We start from the raw sequence: 15,166 nt of genomic DNA, 5'->3' as shown, positions 1-15,166 counted from the left end.
GAAGGTGAAGAGTTTTACTTCAGGAAAGGAGAAGGAGCTCAGGCAGTCTCCCAAGAGAATTCCTTCCTTCCTTCCATCAGAAGTAGGAAATAGACAGATCTAGGCCCAGCATAGCATTACTATTTTAATGACAATCAAGCTACAATTGCAGTTAGAAATCACCGAGACAGGACAGTAAGGGCTTGTCTATGCAAGAATACGCAAGAGTCCATATCAGAGGGGTGTAAATTCTAGTGTGCAAAAGTGTATCACGCAGTAGCTAGCCCATATGGACTCTGCTGGTCCCTAGTATGTGTTAATGTAGTTCCATTTCAAACAGCAATTACATTAATATGCATTAGTAACTTTTAGTCCACACCAGCAAGGTCCACATAGGCTACTTAATGCGTGACACACTAGTGTGCACTAGAAGTTACACCCTGCTGATGCAGACGAATGCATCATACAGACAGACCGAACACTCCTTGCTCATAAGTAAGGCAGAAATTTAGGGCATGTCTACACAAGCACTTACTGCACACCAAGCTGGAATGTAAATCTACAGTTCTCCAGCATGCCGCCCACTAACTATCCATCTGGGCCCTGCTGATCTGCACTAAAAGTTCCTAGTGTGCACTGACATACATGCCATGCAGTATGTGCTTGTGTAGAGAGGCCCCTTCTTTCTCAAAATGCATAATGGAGTTACCAGGGTATCTACGAGCACCTGTCAAACAGTACAGAATTGATGTTCTGTGTTAGGCTGATGCAGTGTTTGCTGAAAGGGGCATAAAATGCTGTCCCAGTCTATGTTATTTGGAACCCTGATTTGGCAAGTTCTGGACCGGTAAAGAACATGAGTACACCTGTGGATATTTCCTTTACCTGTTAATTTTTTTCTTCAAAATATTAGTCTAGAGCTCCTCCCTTTAAAGATTACCCACCCTTTTACAAGGTTTCGTATTAGAACTCGGTGTTTATTTCCAGTGTCTCACATAACAGATATTCAGTTGAAACTTAAAAATCAATGAGGCATTAAGCCCCTTATATATAGAAGGTCACTTGGTCATACTGTTCCCATCTATAGGCAGAGAGGACTTATGCCCTAATCACTGACCTAGTATAAAAGATCTCAAAGGTAAGAAAAATTATGCCCAATATTTTTCTCATTTGGGATTTTCAACACATATACCTAAGAATCTGTTATTTATAGTATTAAAGTGCATCAGTGCGTATTACAGTACCTTTAAAAACTGCTTTAAATGCTCATCTTCATGTAACCAGTCTTTGTAGAGAGACGTCCACTGAGACACCAAATGCAAAACTTTTCGTTTTCTACAGGGAACATCTGCATTTTCTTCCTTGTCTTGATCATTCTTAGCACAATAGGTACAATAGGTTAAGGAACAGAAGCCTGGGGTATCGTTAAAAGAACAGTTAGGTCATATCATCCATCCCCCCTGGCAGTGCAGAATTTTTCACTATATGATATAGTCTTAAGTCCTTATCCTGTGTAGTTTAGGAAATTGAGAAGGGTTATCAACTTTTAGGAATGAAATACACAGTACAGAGACGTCAGCTGAGTCTCATTGCTACCTGAATATATTTCTTCTTTATAGATTGGGGACACAATTCTATAAAAGGAAAACCGATTTAAAAGGAATTACACAACGTTGAGTCATATCTTTTCTCTGCAACTGATATAGATGCAAACATGATTTCCTGTTGGAAGCAGGACAATGCATCATTAAATACAAACATTACATTTTGGAGCATAGGAATTCTTTTTGTTCCCCAATATATAATTATGCATCAGTGGAAATAACACATTATTTTAAAAAAAGTAAAAGGGATCAATTTTGACCATTTCCCCCCAAGTCTCAATGCAAATAAAAGCAACAGGAGAAAACTGCCACATCACACAATCTACTTATTACTGCCTCTTACCCACTCTTTCTTTCCTCAAGTATAGAGGATCATTTGTTTGCACACTTTTGTGAATCGTGTTATTAAAACTGAAACTTGACAAATCAGTTCATTTTACAGCAACAAGCTAATTAAAACAAACAGTCGACATCACATGGAGCTAGGTGGAACATTTTCCTGAAAAAACATGTTTTCCATCTTTAAAGTGGCCCACCTGTTGATCACTTTAGATAAGCTATTACCAGCAGGACAGTGGGGTGGGAGGAGGTATTGTTTCATGATTTCTGTGTGTATATAAAGTCTGCTGCAGTTTCCACGGTAAACATCTGATGAAGTGAGCTGTAGCTCACGAAAGCTCATGCTCAAATAAATTGGTTAGTCTCTAAGGTGCCACAAGTACTCCTTTTCTTTTTGCGAATACAGACTAACACGGCTGTTCCTCTGAAACCTGTCATAGAATATATAGTACCATATCATTAAAAGGTTGTAAGATATACACCAATTATCTTCCCCTTACGACACATTAAAATCTGTAAATTATATAGATGTGAGTATTTTTAGGAGCTGTCTGTATCAGAGGAAGCATAGTCTGGGTAAGTTTAAATCTAATTTTGTAATGGTATTTTGTAAATGTCAGTATAAACCAACAAATAATTTTTTTTTTTAAAGCACTGGGTTGAACTGTCCCATGGCTCCTGCGGGTTCGGGGGAGGAGGGGTAGGCAACTTTGGTTTCATTCGTGTTTCAAACACTATATTTTAAATTTATAATTGATTTTTTGTAGATGTAGGAACATTAACTACCCTTTACATTTAACTCCTCCAGATGTTCACTATTGTTGTCATGTATACAAGACATATGGCTATTTGCAGATGGAAGAAAGTAGGATTTAATCAATTCATAATGAAGTATACCCTCTACAAAAACTATTAATTGTACTGTTTAATTCAAATCAAGAACATGAGAAGATGAGGAAGCTAAACTAATGTGTCTGTATAAATGTACACAGGTATATTATATACATGCATGTGTGTGTTTACATGAGACAAGAAAAACTATATTAATTTGATAATTGTACACAGGTAAGCAACAAAAAGAATAAGGAAATGAACATGTTGAGGTTGAACTCAATCTTATCTCTGTCTTAATGAACTTTTGCATTACAATACAGTCTTCAGTTATGTGGTCACATACTACAATGGAATATATTATGTTTTGCAGTTCTGCATACAAGTTACTCCTGAGGGCATTCTGCGCCAAAAAATTAAAAATTCCGCACACAATATTTTAAAAATTCTGCAAGTTTTATTTGTCAATAAATAAATGCAGAGGCTCCAGCCTGGCAGTGCGGAGCACAGGCCGCTAGCTTGCTGAAGGTGGGAGATTGCCCTGAAGCCTCCCCACCCTGCACTCCCAAGACACAGACTCAGCAGTGAGGCTGCACCCGACCCTGATGCAGCACAAGGCCTGGGCCTGCCCCAGAAACACCCTGGGGCCCTGCCCATCTACGCCAGGTGCACCAAGTGTGGGGCAGGCTCAATCAGACAGGATCCAAGTGTGAAGGGGCTCAGTGTGGGGGGAATCCAGGTGTGGGGTGAGAGGACGCCGTGTGGGACAATCTGGGCGCAGGCAGCTCAGTGGGGGGTCTAAGTGTGTGGGGGATCTGGATAGAGGCCTGTTGGGGGGGTTCCAGGTGCAGGGGCAATGGGACTCTATAGGAGCTTCCAGGTGAAGGTGGTTGGGGTTCAGCAGAGGGGCTGAGTGTGGGGGTCTGGGTGCTGGGGAAGGGGGGATTGGTGGTGTGGGTACGGGGTTGGGTGGATGTGGGGAACACCTACCCATACAGTGACCCCTCTCCCCACAGTTAAGAGCGATGGGGGCAGGAAGCAGGGGAGGATGCTGAGCTTCCTGCAGCTGGGGGAGGTTTCTGAGGGTGGGTCTGACTCAGCCCCAGCCACTCCTTGCAGGGGAAGATGAAGTCCCGTCCTTTCCTGCCTCCAGCCCAGCTGTGACTAGCAGCTGATCCTGGCTCAGGGTAGGAGCCACTGGCTGGGGTGTCCCCAGCCCCACAGTGATTTACCTCTCTGCCAGCTGCTCCGGGTGCCTGAAATGACGTACCTGCTCTGCTAGGGAGTGGTGCATGACTTCTCTTGCAGCTTCCCTTTGCTGCCCTGTCAGAAAGTCATATTTCTATGGGAAAGCAAAGAAATCTGTAGGTAACATGAATTCCGCACACGTGCAGTGGCGCAAAATTCCCCCAGGAGTAACAAGTGTATATATGTGATCGCATAATTAAAGACTGTATCATGGTACACGGGACAGAAATAATATTGCACGTTCAACCATAGTACTGGAATTTCTGATTTTTGGGTGCTTAGGCACGCAACTATAATGCTCTCTTAATGTAGGCTTGTGTGTGAGAGAGAGAGAGACACACACACACACAAAAAGAGATGAAACAAAGCACCTGGTCTGCAACTGCTTGAATTTTGGGGAAGTTCAGATCCAAATCTGGATTTGAAGTTTCTAGTTTGAGTTTCTCTCTCTGGGTAATGAACAGAATGCCAATCTAAACATACCTGAACTTTCAGAGATTTCAGTTTTGTATCCAAAACCCAGAATAAACTCCACAGCTCAGGCCTCTCTTTGTGTGGGTCATTATATATAATTAGGCAGTAACCCACTTTTTTCAACATTCATATGTGCAACCCCTATACATGCATGCATACTGTATAGTTTATAGTTTATCGTGTGTGTGTGAAAAGCATAATATTTCCTCCCAAACATCCAGATGGCTATTCTTAATAAGATAAAACTTTAAAAAAATGTTATCCTCTTGTGGCACATTTCATTATGTGATATAATGGGAAATATGAAATGTCATTTATTGCATCATTTCCTCGGTTCCAAGAAAATGATAGTCAATGAACTATTAAGATCCATTTCATGCAGATATTCCAAAGGAGTTCTGGAGATAACACTGTTTTAGAACTTTGTCTACACTGTCTTTGTGTTTGATTATATGGCTTAGTTCAGCGGTGGGCAAACTTTTTGGCCCGAGGGCCACATTGGGGTTGTGAAACGGTAGGGAAGGCTGTGCCTCCGCCAACAGCCTGGCCCCACCCCCATCTGCCCCCTCCCACTTCCCGCCCCCTGACTTCCCCCCCTCAGAATCCCCAACCCATCCAACCCCCCCCCCACTCCTTGCACCCTGACTGCCCCCTCCCGGGGCACCCTGCCCCAGCCGCCCCCCCCCCAGGACCCCATCCCCTATCCAACCCTCCCGCCCCCCCTCCTCCCGGGACCCCACCCCCTATCCAACCCTGCTTCCTGTCTCCTGACTGCCCCCTAGGACCTCCTGCCCCTTATCCAATCCCCCTTCCCCCCTACCAAAGCAGCAGGACAGGCTTACTGGAAAGCCTTGGAGGTGGGCGGGCACAAACAGCACTACCCGCATGGCAGCGTGGCTGTGGGGGAATGAGGACAGCAGGGGAGGGGCCGGGGGCTAGCCTCCCTGGCCGGGAGCTCAGGGGCCAGGCAGGATGGTCCTGCGGGCCAGATGTGGCCTGTGGGCCATAGTTTGCGCACCTCTGGCTTAGTTACAATATTTCATTTTTCATCCAGTCTAACTGGCTGAGACATACATTTTTAAGGTGGGGTTTCCTTCCTTCTGTTCTTTGTGGTGGCTTGCTACTAATTTTTAGGGAAGAAAATGAAATGTGGTCACTACTTGTGGATCAATAAAAACTAGATATATTATCTATTAAGCAACTCTTTGAATTTATAGCATATTCCACAACCACAACTTAAAAAGTCCCTATGCCAGTTTCATTTTTAACCTCTCTTATACATGGATTAATATTGAGGCAAACCTACTTAACACAATACTGCATAGCAAATTAGGACCAGATTGACACTTGCCCTTGAGCAAATACACATCAGGGGCGAGGGCACAGGGGTGGATAAAAGAAGCCGCCTCCACACGGGCTAGGGTCTTTTATACAGTCACACCAAAGGGTGTATTAATCTCCCAAATGAAGATAGGTACAAGATGAGGCTCAGAGCTCCCTCCTGGCAAATCAATCAGCTGGGTCTGTTTCAGTGCCATGAAGGGGAGCAGGATGCAATGTTCCCTTGACATGATGTACAAGTATACCCACATTGCATTCTCTGGAGTCCTTGGAGGGGTTGTGACTCCTGTAGGAAAGACGATGAGGACTATATATACATAACTCTTTCAGTTAATGAAGGATATTGCCTCAGCAATGCCTGGCATAAGTCATCAGTTGTCATGAAGACTGTGTACGTGAGAAGGAAATCATCAAGGAGGGTCTCTGCGGAGAAAAAACAAAAGAATCCCAAAGTACAGTAAGTTACAGAGGTGAGGAGGCAGCCACCTATTGCTGCTAGTGTGCATGTCAGGAATATGACTTGTTAAAATATTCAGAGGATTCAAGCCCAATAAATTTATTATTTATTTAGTTATTCTACATTTGGAACAGTTCACAATATGCTGTCTCTGAGAACATGAGATTTTTGTGTCACAGTGGTACCCTAAATATTTACATTACTTGTAAATCAGAAAAGACTGAATCAGGTCCTTTGGATAACACTATACATTGTAGGTTTTTAAATAAAAATTGTAATGCTTCCTTTATGCATCTTTTTTCATATTGTGAGCTTTAAAATGGTATTTCATCAATTTAGTAAGTTAGGTCATTTCCAAAAAAGTTTATTAAAGTTTATGGCAAGAAGATAGACAGATAGAGGCTACAAAAGCCCATTAAAAATTTCTTCTTTTCTAGACTGCTGGTACTGTAGGTATTTAGTGAATGACTCATCCTTCTAAAGCAGGAGCATATGTGAAATCACCAGCTAGTCTCTATCCCATGGTTAGTAAAAAGGTGCTTACGTCACACAAAAAAGTAACCATCCCAATTGGCACCCTTGTAGGTAATCTCAGCAAAGCAACCTTACCACAGGCTTGATTAAACTGTTTTGGGGAATTTGAAAGAGTAGAAGAAGTGAATTTGTATATACATTGACAGGGATCCAAAAGCAACTGGTAGCACACCAGGTTTGAATATCATTTTAAGCTTCTGTTTGCAGTGTTAAGCTTTTGGAATTTTTTCTTAATCTTTATTTAATAATGTAACCAAAGCTCTCTCTGTCTCTGACATTCCTCCTTTTGGCTTTGGTGGTATTTTAACAAAGCAAGCTAAGTCATTTGTTTAAATAATAGCTCTATCCACTGTATTTGTTTTGCATCAAGTCTTTGGGTAGTAAACTGTACTAGTTCACAACTCAGTAAAACAACATGAAATTCTATTCCTCCTCCCTCCCCCTCACTTATCATATGAGCCTCAGGATTTTTCTAAAACTTTCGGGCATGCAACAAAATCAAACTAGTTCACTTCCTATTCCCGTAAGTTATCCAGAAATTTAATACATCCTATAGGAACATATTTGCTGTGCAAATGAATAAAGCAATCGTTACTTGTCTAAAAATGGACAAGAGAGACTACTGCCCTTCATAACTTAATGTGAAAATGAATGTCTTTTTCTTTTATAAGATTTTAGATATTAAGAATTTCCTCTCTACGTTTTAGTAACTGTACTGCATCACTTCTAAAAATAAAACAAACAGTCTAGCGTCAATTATTTTACCACATGAGAATATGCAAGTGGATATAAGTTGAACAGAACACTCCTGTCATATGTACAGCATGCAGTATTTCGGCAGCTCCTTCATGCACATTGACTTAAATGGGAGATTTCCTGATATCAGGACTGAAGGCCAAATCATTCCTTACACATTAAAAAAGACAAGGCAGAGCCAAGAAACTCCCTGGTCCTCATTCTCCCATCACTTGTGCATGGCCAGTTCCCACTGAAATCAATGTGCATTGTGTGCAACTGACAGGATATTTGGGTCCCATGGGTTTTTAAACTCAGAGTTTCTGAATCATTATCACAACTAGTAGGATACCTTCTTGGAGTGGATGTGTCCTCAGAAATACAGGAGGAGGGCACAATGCTCTTAAGAGTTCTGAGGCGTGCCCACACAGCTGCCGGGACGTAAGGTGGAGGAGTCTAAATAAGGACTACCCTCCTGAGACATACTTGATTCCCCATGGCAGCATGTCTGTTCACTTACACCTCATTCAAAACCAAACATCATGAAGGGGATTTCCATGTAAGATAATGATGAGAGAATCAGCATTATCTTGTACAACTACTTCCCTGCTCTTTCGAGGTGGGATTAGACAAAGCAGAATGGCTATTCTCCAGCCATGCCTTATGAAAGCTCCTAAACCTGAGGGCCATACACAGGGTGTAAGCTTTTGAGTGGGTGGGGTATGGTGGAAATGATGCCCAGTTATGCTTAATATACCTGTAATTCCACTATTTCCAGGTCCTTCATGGTTTTTTGGTTGTTGTTTTGTTGTTGTTTTTTGAGTACATAGAATCAGAATCATAGGACTGGAAGGTATCTCAAGAGGTCTTCTAGTCCAGTCCCCTGCATTCATGGCAGGAATAAGTATTATCTAGACCATCCTTGACAGATGTTTGTCTAATCTGCTCTTTAAAATCTCCAATGATGAAGATTCCACAACTTCCTTAGGCAATTTATTCCAGTGCTTAATCACCGTGACTGTTAGAAATTTCTTCCTAATGTCCAACCTAAATCTCCCTTGGTGCAATTTAAGTCCATTGCTTCTTGTCCTGTCCTCAGAGGTTATAGAGGACAATTTTTCTCCCTCCTCCTTGTAACAATCTTTTACGTACTTGAAAACTGTTATGTCCCCTCTCAGTCTTCTCTTTCCACACTAAACAAATGTTGAATCCGATGAAGTGAGCTGTAGCTCATGAAGGCTTACGCTCAAATAAATTTGTTAGTCTCTAAGGTGCCACAAGTACTTCTTTTCTTTTTGTGAATACAGACTAACACGGCTGCTACTCTGAAAACTGTAACGAGAGTGATCACTTAAGGTGAGCTATTACCATCAGGAGAGCGGGGGGGGGTGGGGGACCTTTTGTAGTGATACTCAAGGTTGGCCCTTTCCAGCAGTTGACAAGAACGTCTGAGGAACAGTGGGGGGTAAGCGGGGGGTGGGAGGGGAGGGAGAGGGAATAAACATGGGGAAATAGTTTCACTTTGTGTAATGACCCATCCACTCCCAGTCTTTATTCAAGCCTAAGTTAATTGTATCCAGTTTGCAAATTAATTCCAATTCAGCAGTCTCTCGTTGGAGTCTGTTTTTGAAGATTTTTGGTTGAAGAATTGCAACTTTTAGGTCTGTAATTGAGTGACCAAAGAGATTGAAGTGTTCTCCGACTGGTTTTTGAATGTTATAATTCTTGATGTCTGATTTGTGTCTATTTATTCTTTTACGTAGAGACTGTCCAGTTTGACCAATGTACATGGCAGAGGGGCATTGCTGGCACATGACATATATCACATTGGTAGATTTGCAGGTGAACGAGCCTCTGATAGCGTGGCTGATGTGATTAGGCCCTATGATGGTGTCCCCTGAATAGATATGTGGACACAGTTGGCAGCGGGCTTTGTTGCAAGGATAGGTTCCTAGATTAGTGGTTCTGGTGTGTGGTTCATAGAATCATAAAATATCAGGGTTGGAAGGGACCTCAGGAGGTCATCTAGCCCAACCCCCTGCTCAAAGCAGGACCAATCCCCAATTTTTGCCCCGGACCCCTAAATGGCCCCCTCAAGGACTGAACTCACAACTCTGGGTTTAGCAGGCCAATGCCTAAACCACTGACCTATCCCTCCCCCCCACTGAGTATTTGCTTCAGTGGTTGCTGGTGAGTATTTGCTTCAGGTTCGGGGGCTGTCTGTAAGCAAGGACTGGCCTGTCTCCCAAGATCTGTGAGAGTGATAGGTCGTCCTTCAGGATAGATTGTAGATCCTTGATGATGCATTGGAGAGGTTTTAGTTGGGGGCTGAAGGTGATGGCTAGTGGAGTTCTGTTATTTTCTTTGTTGGGCCTGTCTTGTAGTAGGTGACTTCTGGGTACTCTGTCAATCTGTTTCTTCACTTCAGCAGGTGGGTATTGTAGTTGTAAGGAAACCTACTGACCACTATTCCTACCTACATGCCTCCAGCTTTCATCCAGACTACACCACACGATCCATTGTCTACAGCCAAGCTCTACGATACAACTGCATTTGCTCCAACCCTTCAGAGACAAACACCTACAAGATCTCTTTCAAACATTCTTACAACTACAATTTCTATCATTTGTTAAACTTTGTAGAAAATATTATTTTTGTGTAAGAAACACTTATCTCAAATACAAAGGCATTGTACAGAGCTGTACTCTAGATAAAAAGGACATCATTCATTCTGATCCATCTCTTTTGGAAAATATAATGCAACTATTATTGTGAAAGGTGGTTTTCAAAAACAGTTCTTTGGAAACTGCTCTTTGTGGTATCAAGAACTACATCTAATCCCATATCCTAGTTCTTTAATAAATGGTACAATTGTGCAATGATCTTTATGAAAAATTTAAAAAATGCATTTGCTACAGGTTATTTCCATAATGACTTTATTAACAGTTCTACCTACAGGCAACATATCAATTCAAACAAAATACAATATGTAAAGAACATGCTGACAACCATGAAGCTTTGAGGCAAAATAGATATAGTACTACCTAACAAAGTGTTTAAAATGAAATTTGTATCTAGAAGCTTTTACTGGGCTAATATAATTGTAAGAAAATGCTGTAACCTTTATTGTACTAATTAGCACTAAAACCATTGATATGAGATATTGTTCTGGCCATCTCATTGTCTGTTAGATTCTCCAGGATCATCAAGTCTGTATTTTAACTTTATAAAAGAAACACACTGTATATTTTTCGGTAGAAATATTTTTTTAAATTGAAGAGTTATTGAGGGGAAGATTTGAGTTTGCTAGCCTTGACCCTTCCTAGAATAACTTAAAACTATTTATAGTCTCTCCATACATTTTAAAGCTTATGATTCACATCTAATCTACACACAAGAAAATAAAAATACCTGGGACAGACATGCTTGCCACCTCAATTCCATAACATCCTTAAATGGCTGCTTGGAGATCCAATACAATATTATGATACGCAAGATCCTCAGCTGGTGTAAACTGGTCCATTTCCATTGACCTCAACAGAACCAGGGCAATTCATACCAGTTAAGGATCTGCCCCTAGTTTACAGCATCCACTTTTCTCTTCATGTGCAGAAGAGTTTTATGTGGGTAGTTCCTATCCTTTAATTCCTCCCCAAAAAGAAGATATACCACTAAGCAAAACATATATATATATAGCTTGTGTGTGTGTGACAACAAGAAAAGTTCATAAAGTATTATTATTGTAATGCACCTATAGGCTAAGCCTCTCTAAATTGTGTCTCATCCTTTTTAGAAATTGAACCCCCTAAAGGAATATTTTTAACAAAAAGTCTATATGCTACATGTGGTCCAATAATAGATTCACTCATCTGTTAAACTACTTTAACAAGTAAGCAAAGGAAAAGTGCTTTTGACAGACAACATCCTACAATAGTAATTTAATCTAAGTACTGTACAGTAATGATAATATTTAAAACTCTTTGCATCACTTAAATTCCCCAATGTATCGTCATTAACTATAACTGCATATTTTCTCTTCAGATGTGCTCTAATTTAAAATAGTTCTACAATGGTTTTACACAGTACACAAACACTATACCCAGGGATCCAAGAAATAAATGCACAGCAGTGTAATATGTGTAATAACAGGCTTTAGTGGATCTTGAAGTTAAATTACTTTAACCTTTGGAACTCTAACATCTGAGTAAGGACCACAGCTTGGTGAACACTGAAAAAAATGTTTTCAAATAACCTTTTGGATTTGGAAATAATTTGCTTGGACCAGGCTCACATCCCTTGAGGTTCGCTTTCTGTGAATATTTGTTTGGTTGAGTTTATTGGCATGAATGCTGGTGAAAAGCAAATGTTACTGCATGCATGAGTATTCATGGAAACAGAAGTCTGAGCTATGTTATATGCCTTACCTGACCAATCAAAACTAGACAAAGCCATGACTACACTAGGAAAATATGAGCATCCTGTGTAAACAACAAATAATGTATAAAAATATGATAGCTAGTCAGGGTTAGTCCTAGAGTCCCATCTAGGGTTAACCACAATCAGCTAAAAAATTTTAAAATATGACTGCCCTTGTCCACACTAATGACAAATTAATATTTAAGATCATGTTAGTTAACGTAGTTTCTAACATGATGCATTTTCTCAGTCTAAATAAGGCCCAAGACAGCTCAGATAGCAAATATAAAATATTCACAGTGATCTGTTCACAATCAGTCCATAGAGAAAACCATATTTTTAAAACACCTCTTTGAATACTTTTAAACAACAAGTACATTCTAGCAAACAGTGATCTGCTGGCAGATAACCTCCAAGCAGAAAAAGAGGCTAAGTCTGTCACATAAATTATTTATTGCAAAGTATTTGTTCAGCTCTACTAAGGACAATATACATGAGTACAGTTTTGAAGGAGTAAGGGTTCCAAGTGTGCAATTCAGTTTGATCAAATATGAACAGAAATCTTTTCAGCGTTTTCTAGTTGAATCACAGTTGATTATAAAAAAGGCAGTGCCAATCAAAGCTCTGCTTCCTTTACAGTATATTCCACACACCTCCAAAAGGCAGAGATACTTGGCTTTGAAATATACACTACAGCTTTTAACTTTCACTCTTCTATGTACCAGTTTCTGCATAAATTTATAATACTTCCAACATTTTGTATCCTGATCATATAGGAGCTGCTACCTTCCCCGGCTCTCACAAAAAAATGTTTTCTAAGATTAATGAGGAGTCCTTGTGACACCTTAGAGACTAACAAATTTATTTGGGTATAAGCTTTTGTGGGTTATAACCCACTTCATCAGATGTATGGAGTGAAAAATACAGTAAGCAGGTGTAAATATACCGCACATGAAAAGATAGCAGTTGTCTTACCAAGTGGGGGGTCAGTGCTAAGGAGTCCAATTCAGTTACGGTGGATGTGGCCAATTCTGCAGTTTCTCACTGAAGTCTGTTTTTGAAGTTTTTTTGTTGAAGAATGGCCAGTTTTAAGTCTGTTATTGAGCGTCCAGGGAGACTGAAGTACTCTCCTACTGGTTTCTGAATGTTACAATTCTTGATGTCTGATTTGTGTCCATTTATTCTTTTGCATAGAGACTGTCCGGTTTGGCCAATGAACATGGCAGAGGGGCACTGCTGGCACATGATGGCATATATCACATTGGTAGATGTGCAGGTGAACAAGCCCCTGATGGTGTGGCTGATGTGGTTAGGTTCTATGATGGTGTCCCTTGAATAGATATGAGGACAGAGTTGGCAACAGGGTTTGTTGCAGGGATTGGTTCCTGGGTTAGTGTTTCTGTTGCGTGGTATGTAGTTGCTGGTGAGTATTTGCTTCAGGTTGGGGGGCTGTCTGTAAGCGAGGACTGGCCTGTCTCCCAAGGCCTGTGAGAGTGAGGGATGGTCCTTCAGGATAGGTTGTAGATCCTTGATGATGCACTGGAGAGGTTTTAGTTGGGGGCTGTAGGTGATGGCTAGTGGCATTCTATTACTTTCTTTATTGGAACTGTCCTGTAGTAGGTGACTTCTGGGTACCCTTCTGGCTCTGTCACTCTATTTCTTCACTTCACCTGGTGGGTACTGTAGTTTTAAGATTGCTTGATAGAGATCCTGTAGGTGTTTGTCTCTGTCTGAGGTACTGGAGCAAATGTGGTTGTATCTTAGAGCTTGGCTGTAGACAATGGATCGTGTGATGTGGTCTGGATGAAAGCTGGAGGCATGTAGGTAAGTATAGCGGTCACTAGGTTTCTGGTATAGGGTTGTGTTTATGTGTGACCATCACTTATTTGCACTGTAGTGTCCAGGAAGTGGATCACTTGTGTGGACTGGACCAGGCTGAGGTTGATGGTGAGGGAAATAGTTGAAATCCTGGTGGAATTCCTCAAGGGCCTCCTTCCCATGGGTCCAGATGATGAAGATGTTATCAATGTAGTGCAAGTAAAGTAGGGGCGCTAGGAGACGAGAGCTGAGGAAGCGTTGTTCTAAGTCAGCCACAAAAATTTTGGCATACTGTGGGGCCATGCGGGTACCCATAGCAGTGCCACTGACTTGAAGGTATAAATCGTCCCCAACTCTGAAATAGTTGTGGGTGAGGACAAAGTCACAAAGCTCGGCCACCAAGTTTGCTGGACATTGTCGAGGATACTGTTCCTGATGGCTTGTAGTCCATCTTTGTGTGGAATGTTGGTGTGGAGGGCTTCTACATCCATAGTGGCTAGGATGGTGTTTTCTGGAATATCACCAATGGATTGTAGTTTCCTCAGGAAGTCAGTGATGTATTGAAGACAGCTGGGAGTGCTGGTAGCGTAGGGCCTGAGGAGAGAGTCCACATAGCCAGACAATCCTGCTGTCAATGTCTGAAATGATGGGGCATCCAGCATTCCCAGGTTTATGGATCTTGGGTAGATTTTTCTTGGGATCTTTTCTAAGATTTGCAGCAAACAGTGAAAATAAAATACATGCTATATATATTTGAAATGGCACAACAGACTTTTGTACAAAGAGGGACTACTTTCAAAGGAAACTTTTTATATATATACAGCTTGCATTGAAAGTAGTCTTTGAACAGAGGTCTGATGCCATTTCTTTTGAATTCTCTTCTTCGTGAATTTTTTATTTAATCATTTCCTTTTAACAGTCATTCTAATTTTTCTTTGTTCCTCCCAGTTTTCCTTTATTTGGTTAGGCAATTATTACAAAGTTTGTGACTAGCTTGCAGCTACTGAAATATTTAATTCTAAAGACAATTTCCGGCTTTTTAAAGCTTCATTAAGATGCACGACAGAGAAAGCATAAGGCTATGTCTTCACTAGAAATGCTGCAGCAGCTCTGCTGCAGCAGTGTAGACACTGACTACAGCAACAGGAGGGATTCTCCTCTCACTATAGTTAATCCACCTCCCTAAGATTTGGTAGCTAGGTGAATGGATCCAGCACTGTCTACACTGTGGGTTAGGTCAGCTTACCTACATCACTCAGGGTTATGGATTTTTCACACCCCTGAGCAACATAGCAGGATTGACCCAAGTTTTTAGTATAGACTTGGCCTAAGTTCAATGGGTTACTGCTCTTGCTGCTCCTTGGGAGCTGCCATAAGTAATAAATACACC

At 41.1% G+C, this 15,166-nt stretch overlaps 1 protein-coding gene across 3 annotated transcripts in view; it reads right to left on the bottom strand.

Moving 5' to 3' along the window:
• RAPGEF5 (Rap guanine nucleotide exchange factor 5) overlaps window positions 1-15,166 on the bottom strand; it is a 219,319-nt gene that overhangs the window by 40,833 nt on the left and 163,320 nt on the right. For all 3 annotated transcript variants that reach the window (XM_073333740.1, XM_073333743.1, XM_073333742.1), the window contains exons 12-13: window positions 6,161-6,239; window positions 1,224-1,368 (exon numbers count right to left, since the gene is read on the bottom strand). In XM_073333740.1, coding sequence (XP_073189841.1) covers window positions 1,224-1,368; window positions 6,161-6,239 — 224 coding nt within the window. The remainder of the gene's footprint in view (window positions 1-1,223; window positions 1,369-6,160; window positions 6,240-15,166) is intronic.

Source organism: Lepidochelys kempii, chromosome 2 (assembly GCF_965140265.1).
Source record: "Lepidochelys kempii isolate rLepKem1 chromosome 2, rLepKem1.hap2, whole genome shotgun sequence".
NCBI lineage: Eukaryota > Metazoa > Chordata > Testudines > Cheloniidae > Lepidochelys > Lepidochelys kempii.
Note: the sequence above shows the minus strand (reverse complement) of the source record. Positions and strands in the feature narration are given on the sequence as shown.